The sequence below is a fragment of the Heptranchias perlo genome, chromosome 36 (genome assembly GCF_035084215.1).
Source record: "Heptranchias perlo isolate sHepPer1 chromosome 36, sHepPer1.hap1, whole genome shotgun sequence".
In the NCBI taxonomy this organism is placed as follows: Eukaryota; Metazoa; Chordata; class Chondrichthyes; order Hexanchiformes; family Hexanchidae; genus Heptranchias; species Heptranchias perlo.
This window is the reverse complement of record NC_090360.1, coordinates 5,597,907-5,612,211: the sequence shown is the minus strand read 5'-3', so window position 1 is coordinate 5,612,211 and position 14,305 is coordinate 5,597,907. Positions and strand designations below refer to the sequence as shown.

Sequence of the window (14,305 nt, the reverse complement as noted above, 5' to 3'; positions counted from 1 at the left end):
ATATAGAAGACAAAATACATTTAACTGATGCATGGGGGAAGTGATTTCAGAAGCAGAGCTAGGAAGATAGTCAACAGAAGAAGAGGATAATTGAGAAAAGTAAACAAATCCAAAGAAGCTAAAATTATCAATGCCTGTACTAAAAACATCAAGAATAGGTTGCTTCAATTGGGCTCAGTGGTAGCATTCTAGCCTCTTGAATCAGAAGGTTGTAAATTCAAGCCCTGCTCCAGAGACTTGAGCACATAACCTAGCCTGACAGTCTTGCTGCACAGGAGGTGCTGTCGTCCTTTGGATGAGACTTTAACTCATCTATGCTTTTTATCACCACCAGACTCGACTATTCCAGTGCTCTCCTGGCTGGCCTTGCATCCTCCACTCTAACCTTCTGCTCATCTAAAACTGCTACCTATATCTTTCCAAGTCACACTTATCATTCCAGTTGTTGATGCCCTACAGTGGCTCCTAGTCCCCAATTCTTCAGATTTAACATTCTTATGGAAGTAAAAGACCATTTGACCCTTCACTGATGGTGTAGATCATGTTCACATATCATCCAGTCTCTTTTACACATTAATGTTTTGGCCTCTACTACCCGTTGCAAACATTTCACTGGGTCTCGCCCTATGGACATATCTTATTCCTTTCTCTTCCCCCACCCCCCCATATACTTTGACTAAATTCGAAATTGGAACAATTTGGTAACACTCAAAATGAGTACTAAGATGGAATGCAAAAGTTTGCAGCAACATAGTATGTAGGGAAGAACATAAAACCAGTTTTCCAAGGTTCATAACAATGCTAAAATCAAGGGCTTACCACACTGAATAAATGGCAACTTTAGAAGGGTCTACCTTCTACCCGAACTCTTGGCCACCTCACGTGCCATGACACGTGAGGTGGCCAAGAGTTTGGGTGGATGGGTAACTGCTTGCCTAAATCACATAGCAAATTTTAAAAAGTAGTTTGCAAGAGCCCTTTACCTTTTCTTAAAAGAAACCTTCTAACTTCTATGTGAGTCATTGCAGAATGAAATAAAAGCAGAATGTGCTGGCAATAGCTCAGGCAGCTCCAACTAAGGAAGATACCAGAAATGAAAGTAGAAAATGCTGGACAAGTGAGGCAGCATCTGTGGAGAAAGAAACAAGAGTTAGCGTTTCAAGCCAAAGACCTTTTGTCAGAACTTTTTTTCACCACAGACGCTTGCTGAACTTCTCCAGCATTTTCTGTTTTGAGTTCAGATTTCTAGCATCCGCAGTATTTTGCTTTTGAGGAAGATACCTGCATGGGTGCAACTGGAGAAATTGTCTCCAGTGCTGTAATTTCTATGCTGCAGAATTTCCACCTGAAATATTAATTCAGTTCCTCTTTAGGATGGTGATTGCTGTGTTGTTCTCTTCCAGCATTTTACTATTTTTATTTGATTTTTTTTTGTATCGACCACAAGGAAGCTTATCACAATTTTATAAGACACACTGCAATGGTATAACTGTGGATCAGTTGATTGTGTTTGCAGGGTTGTGTCCAGTTAGCATTGCTCTGCTGGAGCGCACGTGTTACAGGGGAGCTCCCACGTGGGGGTCGCACCAGCGCCTGCTGATTGGTCAGACGAAGAAGGGGCGGGGGTCGCTCCGTATTGTGTCACGTGGACTATTCCGGCAACGCCGATTGGTTGCCACCTTTCCTTTAAAAGCGGTTGTCTGGGGCGCCGCGGTCACATGACCGATGAGGCGAAGATGGCGGCGGTAACGGCACCGGAGCAAGGACGGTCGCTCGGTGATGGCAGCACAGGCCCGGCAGTGGAGGAAAGTCCGGGCGCTCCCCCAAAGGGGAGCAGTCAGGCGGCGGTCGGAGGAGTGAAGAAGACCGGTAAGGGGGGGTGGAGGAGAGGGCCGAGCCGGGGGAGGAGAGGGCCGGACCAGGCCAGGCGAGGCCCGCGGTCCTGCTGTCCCCACGGCGGCCTTCTGACTCGGCCTGTTGGCGGTGAGGAGACTCCCACCTGCGGGGTCTCAGCCCCCAGCTCACTGAAAGCGCTATATGAAGTTTATAAAGTTTCCAGGTCCATGGGCACTCCCAGAAAGAGAAATTGTCGCTTCAGTCACCCAATGGGACTCCACAGAAATAAACCCAAACATCATAAACACAAAACATTAGTTTTACAAGTGGGAATATTTCAGTTTTAAAAATTGCCTTGTCTTAGAAAATAAAATTTAAATTGTTTGGAGTGGGGATGCTTCTTTAAAATTTTGATTGGCCTTTGGTCAAAAAAATTGGTATAGTGGGTCTTTGGGTCCCTCTCTGTGGATCATCTCCCCTTTTTTTTTTGGAGAACCACTGCGTCCATCGACCAGTAATTGCTATGTTACAATTTTACTCCAATAATAGATAATGTTGGCGTGGAAACAGCAGAGGAAGCCACAGAACCATCCGAACCAGACATCAACGAACTCTGTAATGACATGTTTACCAAAATGGCTGTCTACCTGCAAGGGGAACTCACAGGTTAGTTTGATACTGGTTGTCCAGCGGCGAAACCGCTGAGCAGTGCTCTACAACTCGAGCAACACGTCTTTTGCGCCAGTATGATGGTTCTTTGCATCTTTTTTTCAGAGCAATGAAAGCGATCAGGTGTCACGCCACTAACCATTTATCCAGTTTCGGAAGCACTTGATTCCAGCATTGCTGTGAACCTTGGAAAACTGGTTTTATCTTCCTACAAACCTTTGCATTCCGTCTTAGTACTTTTGTTTTGAGTGTCTGACTAATAGCAAATTGTTCCAATTTCAAATTATTAAGTATATGAGGGAAAAAGGAATGTTTGCAACAATCACCACATGGGATAGTAGAAGGAATGAGATCAAATAGGCTGAGGGATCACATTTGAAACCAACTTCTGATGTCTTACTGATTGTTGCTGTACACTTTGAAGCTGAACAATGCTAGTGTCTCCCTTGGATAGGCAGGAGTAAACTTTTACCTGTTGCTGTCTTTAACAGACTTATTGCTGAACTACACACTACAAAAAGAATTCATCACTGAGTTATTGATGCACCTCAAACTCTTTATATGTTTTAGCTACCTGTGAAGATTACAAACTCTTGGAGAACATGAACAAACTGACTAGCCTTAAATACCTGGAGATGAAGGAGATAGCTGTTAATATTAACCGCAACCTCAAAGATCTCAATCAGAAATGTGAGTGTTTGACGTTTTAATTTTTACCAGTGAGCAGTTAGTTTCCGTGGTGTTGCTCATGGGTGAGCCCGAACATGATTATAATGTTTAGCTGCTAACTTGGTCGGTCCCATTGGGCCATTGGTCGGTCCCATTGGGCCATTGGTCGGTCCCATTGGGCCATTGGTCGGTCCCATTGGGCCATTGGTCGGTCCTCCCATAGGGAATTGTCTAAATAGGTCTTGTAGCTAAATGGAGGCTAATTATTGGGAGTTCCCCTCAATAATTAGAGGAACTTAATTCCTCTAGATTAGAAGCTGCTTGATGTCTCTTATCGACAGTTTGACCTGATTATCTCCAGGTTATATACAGCAAGTGTTAACCATCACGTACACACTCCAGGAATTCCTCCCCAAAGTATTATTGTTAATTTGGTTTGACCAATCTTATATGTAGATTAAAGTCACCCATGGTTATAGTTGTACCCTTCTTGCATGCGTCTCTAATTTCCTGATTAATGCCCTCCCCTACATCTCCACTACTGTTTGGGGGCCTATAGACAACCCCCACCATCGTTTTCTGCCCCATGGTGTTTCTTAGCTCCACCCATACAGATTCCACATCGTGATTTTCCGAGCCAGTATCCTTCCTCGCTATTGCATTGATTTCCTCCTTTACTAACAATGCTACCCCACCTCATTTCCCTTTTTGCCTGTCCTTCCTAAATATTAAATACCCCTGGATATTCAGTTCCCATCCTTGGTCACCCTGCAGCCATGTTTCCATAAGCGTAACTATATCATAATCGTTAATATCTATATGCGCTGTTAATTCATCTACCTTATTAAGAATGCTCCACGCATTTAGACACAATGCCTTTAGACTTGTCTTTTTAAGATTGCTAGTCATCTTAGTTTTATTTTGCCCTATGGCCCTATTTGTTTTTTGCTCTTGTTTTCTCTGCCTTCCACTATTGCTTCTTCCCTTTGTCTTTTGTTTCTATCCTTGTTTCTCCCTGCTCAGGTTCCCATCCCCCTGCCATTCTAGTTTAAACCTTCCCCAACAGCACTAGCAAACACCCCCGTGAGGACATCGGTCCCGGTCCTGCTCAGGTGTAACCCGTCCTGCATGTACAGGTCCCACCTTCCCCAGAACCGGTCCCAATGTCCCAGGAATCTAAATCCCTCCCTCCTACATCATGCAGCCACGCATTCATCTAGTCTATTCTCCTGTTCCTATACTCACTAGCACGTGGCACTGGTAGTAATCCTGAGATCACTACCTTTTGAGGTCCTGCTTTTTAATTTATCTCCTAACTCCTTAAATTGACCTTGCAGGACCTCATCCCTTTTTTTTAAACCTATGTCGTTGGTACCGATATGGACCAAGACTACTGGCTGTTCACCCTCCCCCTCCAGCCGCTCCGTGACATCCTTGACCCTAGCACCAGGGAGGCAACATACCATCCTGGAGTCACGTAGAATTGGATTGTTTAATCATACTTTATTTTGTTAATGGTATCCAACCATACTTATAAACTCATGTTTTAAGTGTATTATGCTTTTGAGGTCTGGATGTTTTACATTGGTGCCAAAGGACTGGGTTGCAGGGGTGATGCTGGTATGGCCAGTTTTCAATAAGGGATGCCAAGTACAAATAGGTAGCTCCAATACAAGAGCAGGGGGTCAGAGAGGATGTCAGTGTTCAAATTGGAGTAGCACAGCTCATGAAGCAGATCATTTTTGTTGAAGGGAGGATGTGTGGAAAGTTAATGAATGGATAGGAAAAGGTGGCAGGAGAAAGAAAATTTAATCTATTTTAGTGTCCTGTAAGTTGAAGCTATTGGTTGTATCAGCACTGCAGTGATGGGGCATATTTTCTCAGCTTTCTGCAAGCAATCTCACTTTAAACCTTTGCTGGTAAATTAGTCATCTCTAACAAAGTATGATTACATTCTACAGTTGTTTACTGGTGTCGAACCAGCTTACTGCAGATCATTTCATTTTTAAAATTGTATTTGTTCAGCTTTCTCGTGTAGCCTTCGGCAGTTGATTGAAATCTGCATGATTATCTTCTAGATGCCAGTCTGCAGCCATACCTTGATCAAATTAATCAGATTGAGGAACAAGTAGCAGCTCTGGAACAAGCAGCATACAGACTGGATGCATACTCCAAAAAGCTAGGTGGGAATTTATGCTCTTTTAGTTTATAACAGACTGCCGGTAGAAAATATTTACTTGCTTTGTAAGCACTCTGGGAGCAGAGTATAAAAGCAAAATTGTATGTATATTTATTGTGATCATGTTTATAAATTGGTTTATTTTGAGCTACAAATACGACCACAACGTGGGCAAAAGCCATAATTCTTGGGCAATAATTGGTGGAACTCCTGTCTCTAAATCTGAAGCTATGGTTTATGAGCTCCGTAATGTTGAGTTTATGATCTGAGTGCTCACTCCAGTATGTTACTGAGGAAGTGGCAGGTGGTGCAGATTGGCAGATGAGATGTTAAAAGGAGGCCCCGGCTGCCTATTTAGGTGGACATTCTAGGTCCCCATGGCAATATTTGAAGAGCAGAGAGTTCCACTCATGTCCTGATCACCGTTCCTCCCCTTACCAACACCATCCAAGACAAATTTTTAACTGGTTACTCGTTTCATTGCTGTTTGTGGATGTCTGTGTGTTCAAAAGGCTGCTCGCTTGTCTGTCATTGTACTTCTGAATTAATTGTGTGATGTGCTATGAGGTGGCTCAACACTGGGATATACAAGCCACGTAGGGTAGATGTAGCGAAATATGGGGCATATCCCAAGCTTGTGTTGGAAGATTTGAATTTTCTTATCTTGGATATCAAATGCTCCTTTTGGCGATCAGGTGTGGCCTTTACCTGTTCCATGAAACTAATGTGACCATGTTATGTGGCTAAATTTTGCCAAGCTCCAGCTGGCACATATATTTGTGCAAACACTATATTTGTGCAAACGCATATATATGGATGAAAATGCAAATCCTTGTTTCTTGTGAAGTGTTCTCGAAGCCTGTTCCAGGTAGTAATCCTCTTGTTCAGGGTTCTCACTGCATTGTTCTATTTTTACAGAAGCCAAATTTAAGAAATTAGAGAAACGGTGACCTTTGCTGCATTGAAGATGTAACTAGTGATGCATCTATGGCACGATGAAGCATAAGCCATTGGAAAAGAAACTAGAGAACTGATACAAGGACTAAACTTTCATACGGTGATGAAGAGATTATTGGTGGGTTCCGCAGTGACACATCTACAAAGATCGAACAATGGCTGTGTTGTGCCAGCCTTTTTTTTTACCTGTTACTTATCGGCAAGCGGTTGAGCTAAAAGTAAACTTTTTGGATTAGATTCGTCACTATTACTAACCACTTCAGGACAATGGGAAACCTTTGCCATGCAAACCGCTTAAACGCTTAGCCTCTTGCTGTTCTATTGAATTTTTTTATTATTTAAATGGATTTTTCCTATCAGTCTGAATCTTTTCTGTGAATGCTGGGGCAAAGCCACCTGGTCCGTTCCCAACAGGAGCATAAGCGTGGAATGAGAAAGGGTCCTCAAGCCATCAGCCCACTCCTTCTACTGACAGAACCTCCTTAGCTTCTGCAGTGGCAGTTTAATAATAGCATCAGTAAATTATGAAAACTGCTTATTAAATTGTATATTAAATCTTAACGGGGTATCTTGTGACAATAATTCAGAAATTCTCAAATTGGCGATGCTGGTGACGGATGTAAATTTCTGTTCCTCAAAAATCAACAACTCGGTGTATACAAAACTAGAAACGCTGCAGTATGTTGAGTGAAAGCATTCAAAGACCATCTGATGCAAAAGTCCAAAATGTGGTCGGTTTTGAAGACTAAGGTGGTCTTTATGTTGCTGTAAGTATTCAAAACTGTAGCGTAGATCTGTATATCCTGTGCACGATGTCATTGGTTAGTTAAATCTTCAACATGTAAACTCTGGTTCTGTGCTGCAATGTTAATTCTAACCTAGACAGAACACTTACTATCTGCACTAATGGGGACCTACCATGGTGTTTTGAAAATAGTTCATCAGGAGTTTGAAGGAAATGAATTGCTGATCATCTGATATTTTTCATGACTTAGGAACTATATGAAGCAAACTCTTTACCTCAGTCAGTTTGCTCTTCTAAATGTACTAATTAACTGCTCCTCTTCCTCCTGCTTGCTGTTCTAATTATTGGTATCAATTTTCTCCTCCCTTGTTCTGGCAGCAGCTACTAGCATTATTTAGTAACTTGTCCTCTGGGTTCGCACTCAGCTGCATGGCATTCACACTTTTTTTGAGTCCTGCTCCTTTGAATTCATGAAAGTTGTGCTCAGTCTTCTCGGTGATCTTTGGCCACGACTTCCTCCATGGTCTTTGCAGCTCCTCCCAATCCTCGCCTGAAATGTAGATAGCATAGGATGCTCGATGTCCTTCCAGAGAGCCAGCAGGTCAGTTTCTACGCTTGAGAACCAGATGTCTTTGGAGAGGGGTTCCATGTCTTTGGAGACTTCATTAATCTATTGGCTGCATTGGACGGCAGGTGGTGACAGTGTTGTCCCCAAAGTCGAGAGTTGGTGTTTGGGTATGCTGAAGCATAGAAGGATTCTGTAGTCCCCAATCATGCTGTGTGATTTCCTGCATCACTGTCCACTTCCTTGTTAAATTTCCAGTGCTGTTTCTTTGGTGTGTTGTGCCGATGAGTGATGTGCTGTAATAAGAAATGTGACTTTCATTGTCCCAAGTCTAAAAATAGCATTTATTTTTGGCACTGTGTTGTACAGTTTATTTACTGCTGCCCATCTCTTGAGGGTGGTGGAAGAGAAGAATGGAGTTGAGCTTCATTACCTTTGATCAGTCTGATGCAACAATAGAATTGCAGTCCATTTGAGAACAAGTGTAAGTGTGCTAACAATCTTTAACTCTTTAAACTGGCACAAGTGCATTTGAGGATTCGTGTAATCTCAAACCACAAGTGAAATTTGAGATTAATAGTCCCAATACCTCTATTTATAATCTTGACAACTGTTAAATTTATACATTTGTTCTGTAATGTAAATTTAAATTAGGTTTTGTTAAGAGATTATCATGAAACAGGCTTATGATTCTGGACAAAAGCTGTAATTGGGACACCTGGTGTGGTGCTAATACTTTGGATCAATACTCCTGTGCCTGTGTATGTGGAGAGTAAGTGGTGTATTTGCCATGTCTTGCCCAGTCATCCAGTGCAGTCTCCTACTCTGCTTTAAACTTGCCGTTTCAGATTACCTCCGTACTTATAACCTACCAAACCGTGGTAGAAAGTTTTTGCTTTGTGTGTACGTGTACATAAACTGTGTTTGTATACACACAACCATTGTTTTGTTGGCAATTCTGCTACATTTTTTTTGCGACTCCGATTTAGAATGAAGCTGCCATTCCTGAAATGTTGTTTTCTGGAATTGAGTCACCACCTTTATTCTTGGATGAATCGAACATCCGCCGTGGTAGCAGAGCAGCCTCACTTCTAGTTTGTAAACGGTCGGTCCAGTGCCTCATCATTCACAACACTTTTGTTATTGCTTGATTATAACAGCTAGTGGATCCAGAGCAATCAACACTGTACACAATGGAGGGATTCTTATATTTTTAAGGGAAGGCAAAGTTTGACTATCTGCACTGCCCAGAGATTGATTGATTTATTGATTGCAATAAAAGAATTACATAATAGTTGTCTCATGCCAGTTGTTTAGTTGGCTGATGCACTTAGTGAAAAGTTAGGGCACTGTCAGAGACAATACTCAAGGGACCTGCAAATATCAATGCAAGTTACAGAAGTAACATCTAAGAAAGGGGGTTTCTTTTATTTGTAGATAAAAATAGTCTTGCCAGAATTTTGTTTTTGCAAAAATATCAATTTTCTTCGACCTGTCTGAAGACCTTTTGAGTGCGGGTGCTCTCCAGGCTGGGCTGGATTGGTGGTGATGCCGATGAGGTACGTACCCATGGGTCCTGCAGGAAACATTGGAGACCCCGCTTCATGTTGCCCTGAGCACTGCTTGACTCAAGGGAGCTATTCTTTGACTGAGGAACCTGCACACACACATACTGTCTTCTGTGGTGCATCAGTACACACTAATTTTTTCATTTGGTGAGGCTCTTTTTAAAAAAAAAAAAAAAAACTTTTTGTTCCCTTGTTTTGATCTTGCTATGCCATGCACTAGCTGCAGAAGATAGGGTTGCTTATAAAGAACCCACTGTTAGGGGTGTGCCTGCTCTGTGGTTGGCACCTTTCTGTGCAAGAACACAGCAGAGTGGGGGTGTAGGAACTAAATTTGTGTCCTTCTACTCCATGGTGCTGAACATTGGTGCAGCAGCAACACACAAGCACTTCTGTGGAAACTACGGATGCAATGCTGCCCCTTTCAAACCACCAAGAGCAATATTGACTGAGACGATCACAAAAAAAAACTCAACCACTAGAGCCCCAAACCAGCAGGCTTGGTATGACGGTGTGATAGGTCTGCACAGAAAGAAGGTAATGTAGTGAAGTGTTCTTTGTCTCCACTAAGTTTCCTTTAAAATTACATTTTTATATCAAACTCGTCACTTAAGTTTAAGATATAGAGGCACTGGAGAAGGTTCAAAAAACTTTTACAAGGATAATACCAGAACTGAGAAGTTATAACTATCAGAAAAGATTGAACAGGCTGGGGCTCTCTTCTCTGGAAAAGGGAAGGCAGAGGGGTGACCTGATTGAGGTCTTTAAAATTATGAAGGGGTTTGATAGGGTAGATGTGGAGATGATTCCACTTGTGGGGGAGACCAAAGCTAGGGGCCATACATATAAGATAGTCACTAATAAATCCAATTAAGAATTCAGGAGAAACTTCTTCATCCATTGAGTGGTTAGAATGTGGAACTTGCTACCACATGGGGTAGTTGAGGCGAATAGCTTAGGTGCATTTAAGGGGAAGCTAGATAAGAACATGAGGGAGAAAGGAATAGAAGGATATGCTTTCAATCCATTATTGATACATTCAGGGGTGAGATGAAGTAGAGTGGGAGGAGGCTCGCGCGGAGCATAAACACCGGCACAGAACAGTTGGGCCGAATGGCCTGTTTTTGTGCTGTAAATTCTGTGTAATAAAGTAGAAGTGTAAAATGTTCATAAATGGTACAAGCTGCTGCCACTGATGTCAAATAACTGGCAAGTGTGCATGTCTGCAATGTTGTAATGCCATCCTTGCTAAGGGATGGAGTGGATGGCATAAAAAAATGTTACCGGGTACAAACAATAAAGAACCGACCTTCAGCTGCAGTTATTTTTATCTTGTTAGGATGCAGCTTCACTTCCCTGTTTTTAAAAAAATAATTAAGTTCAATGTTGAATGTAATTTGTAATCAATAATGGATTATAAGCATAATGGATACTTTGGTGCCAGAATCAGGGTCCAATGCTTTCAAACTGAGATGCTTGTGTGGTTTTCTATCTAAACATTCCCCACATACTGCAGGAGTGAAGCCTTGTTTGGTTTTGGGAAAGCATCCATGCTTAGCATGCATGTGTTGAGATGTAAATTTAAGTTGCCCAGCTTGTGCTTTGTGCGTGTACATACAGAGTGGCAAGCTGAGGTATCGTGGAGTAAGGGTAAAGCATAGCACTGGATTGGCTTAAAACAGTAAAATCAACTGCATCTCCCTCATTCATCTGTCAGCAACATTTTAGAAAAATATCAGATCATTTTGAGTCTGGCCATCCTTCCTGAATCGGTGGCCGCTGTCCTTAAAATTTTCAGAGCATGTGTCACGTTTGACTGTGCCTAACTTGTAAGTATAAATCCGCCTTCAATTGTATCTGCTATTCCTTAGCCAATCTAATATTTGGTTTAGATTCCTGTGAATGTTATCAATCTTAAATGTTCACTTTCACACATAGCATCATATCAACAGTGTCGTGTTCATCACTTTCACACATAGCGTGGTCATCAGAGAATTACATGATGTTGGAAATGCCCTATAATGGGATTAGCTGGGTAGGTAATTACATCTACTTAGCTTGTTTGACTGTGCTTGACACCCCAGTACAATTTCTCCACATCTCACTGGTCTGAACAACCGCAGTAATCAAACTTAAGACATTGGTTGTTCTTCTTGTTATTATGTGCAGCTGCACCCAGTTAACATGCCACCTAATATGCACGCACACAGTTACAAATCAAGCTGGGCAAGTTAATTAAAATATACTCAACTAGCAACAGCCTATGGTGGCCCAATTTGTCTTTGGTGGGAGGGGGGCAAGGAAGAGAAGGTATTGGAACAGCGAGTGATATTGCATGACTTGAATGTGGATTTGGCTCATACTGTGCAGGGTGCCGATGTTTATAAATGTACAGTACTGGCCCACACTGCCAACTGTACATTTTTGCTGTCAAATGGCACCCATGTATCTCCTAACTGATGAAGCTATATACAACTTACAGTACTGCCCATTGTCTTTTTAAAAATATGGGCTTTTACTACTAGTTGCAGCAGCAGAAGTATTTGCTTAATCCGTCTATATTGGAGATAAGTCTACAGCACAAAAATGTGCTCACGTTTGACACTAGGTTGGGGAGTTATGCTGGTACATCGATGAATTACCAATACTTATGGTACTAAGGCAGTGAAACCTTTGCTGTGGATTCCAAGATTTTAAATCCTTGATATCTGTGGAATCCATTTTATTTCTAAAGCTGTGCAGTTGATGATTCAATGTAGTGGAATTTGTGTTCTGGTTAAGGCTGCTGGTGAGAATGAGGCGCATCGAATGCTACCTTATTTGTATTGGCAGGGTTATTACTGATGGGAGCTTGTTGCGCTGTGGTTTTCTCCACCGTCAATGCCCAGGTACGTGTTTGTGTTTCCTGGTGGAAGCACAATTCCACACACGTTTTGGAGGAAGCTAAGGGACCTTGTGTGTGCAGCCTGGCCCTATGCCCATTTTCTCCCTGGACGTGCATACTTCAATCTATTTAGTGGCTGACTACCAGCCAGAGGGTGTTTGCGATAAATCAGGACGAGGAAGACCATTTGGCTCATCCAGAAAGAAACTGCGGACTCCCCATTCGAGCAGCGAGCTTTTGCATAATTTCAGGGTGTTTGCCTCCACTACCCTATCGGAGTCCTATCCATACGCTGGTTCACTGTGTAGAACTTCATCAATCCTGAATTTGCCTTTTTTGTTTGAACCATTGCCCCTTTGTCCCACTAATCAGGTACAGTATGAGATAATGAACACATTTGCCTTTCCTACACAGTTTGCTACCTTGTATGTGTCTATGAAGTCATTTCCTTTCAAGGTTGAGCAGCCCCAAGTTTCTTCAGCCTTTCCTTAATCGTCCGATGGCAGTTTTGCACTGGTAAGTAGACTGGTTTCGCATTGTTTAGTTATGCAGAAGTTTGAGATATTACATCAGCTGTGGTTGTGACTAATACAGTCTATTTGAGATGGTCTTACTCGAGGATTTTCCCTTGAAATTCATAATTACTGCCATACTTTCAGCATGAAAATCCTAGTATAACGAGGGCATTCGTACTAATTAAATCAGTTTATAGTGAAAACGTTCATTTGTTTAGTATTTTGTTAAATGGAATAACAGCCCTGGGAAAAAAGATCTATAACTTTTTTAAAGCTCTGGCTCTTTTGCAGAAGAGTGAATTCTGAGCTGAAAACCCATCTTGAAATCCTAGAGACTAAATTTAGCGACTCCACACTGGGCTTTGCCTACTCTTGGCAGGGGCCACTAGATGGAGTCCTTGCTTAAAGCCTTAACTAACAGTAAGTGCATTCTGAGTGAGTTTCTTAATACGGGATACATATGTAGACAGTAGGGTATAGTATTTCTTTCTTCGTTCTTTTGGCAGTCCCTCAGGGTCGAGGATGACTTGCTTCCACTCCGGGAGGGTGGGTTCTGCGGTGGCTGAATCCTGGAGCCGCAGACTCTGCCGCAGGTGGGGCAGGTGGTGTTTAATAAGGCGGGTGGGTGAGACGCTCTGGATTCTGCGCGCTCTTTCCGCTGCTTACGCTTGGCCTCCACGTGTTCCACTCGGTGACGAACGAGGTGATTGGCGCCTTTGCGGATGCTTCTTCTCCAGTTTGGGCGTTCTAGGGTAAGCGATTCCCACGTGTCGGTGGGGATGTTGCATTTTTTTAGGGAGGCTTTGAAAGCGTCCTTGTAGCGTTTCCTCTGCCCTCCTAGTGATCGCCTGCCATTGCGGAGCTCGGAGTAGATCACTTGTTTAGGGAATCTTGTGTCGGGCATGAGGACAATGTGGCCCGCCCATCGCAGCTGGTTGAGCGTGACCAGTGCCTCGAAACTGGGGATGTTAGCCTGGGAGAGAACGCTCACGTTGGTACGCCTATCCTGCCAGTGGATTTGCAGGATTTTGCAGAGGCAACGTTGCTGATATCCCTCCGGGGATTTGAGGTGTCTGCTGTACATTGTCCATGTTTCTGATGCGTACAGGAGGGCGGGGACCACGGCTGCTCTGTAGACAATGAGCTTGGTGCTGGAGTAGAGGTCTCAGTCTTCAAACACTCTGTTCCTCAGGCGCCCGAAGGCTACACTGGCGCATTGGAGTCGATGTTGAATAACGTAGGTTAGAGGGGGTTACCAGGCATCGCTTATTGTGATTTGACGAGACGCAGACCAGGAGAGAGAAACCAAATGGTTCATTACCTCTGCTCTGCCCATCCTCATTGGCAGCCGACAAGGTTCTCACCAGTTCCATATTATGGTATTGGGAAAAAATTTTGTTGGGGTGTTTAGCATCTGCACTATATTCATTTCCAGTTCTCGCTTTACCTTCTGATCAACCTTTGGAATGCATCTGGATTTTTGTATAAGCTTCCCACAGTCTCTCTTTTCTGTAGAGGATTTGTGAAACAGGTTTTTCTTGTTTCACTTCCATTTCTCTTGATCCATTTAGGGCCGTGTTTGCTGAGTTTACGCTAGTTAATCTTAGGTAGGGAGAGTGAGGTTAGTGACAGGGATGTGGGAAGGGCAGAAGGTGAGAGATGTTAGTGTTGGACAATGGAAAACTTTTCACTTTAGCCACTTAGTGTCAACATCAATCACT

The 14,305-nt window shown here is 42.8% G+C and overlaps 1 protein-coding gene across 1 annotated transcript; it reads left to right on the top strand.

Annotated features, from left to right (window-relative positions):
* Positions 1-1,705: 1,705 nt before the first annotated feature.
* On the top strand, positions 1,706-8,914 carry bloc1s2 (biogenesis of lysosomal organelles complex-1, subunit 2). Its single transcript, XM_067972422.1, has 5 exons — positions 1,706-1,869; positions 2,386-2,502; positions 3,076-3,195; positions 5,253-5,357; positions 6,272-8,914. Exons 1-5 carry the CDS (start codon positions 1,719-1,721, stop codon positions 6,301-6,303), a joined length of 525 nt encoding a protein of 174 aa, XP_067828523.1. The 5' UTR covers positions 1,706-1,718; the 3' UTR covers positions 6,304-8,914.
* Positions 8,915-14,305: the final 5,391 nt, after the last annotated feature.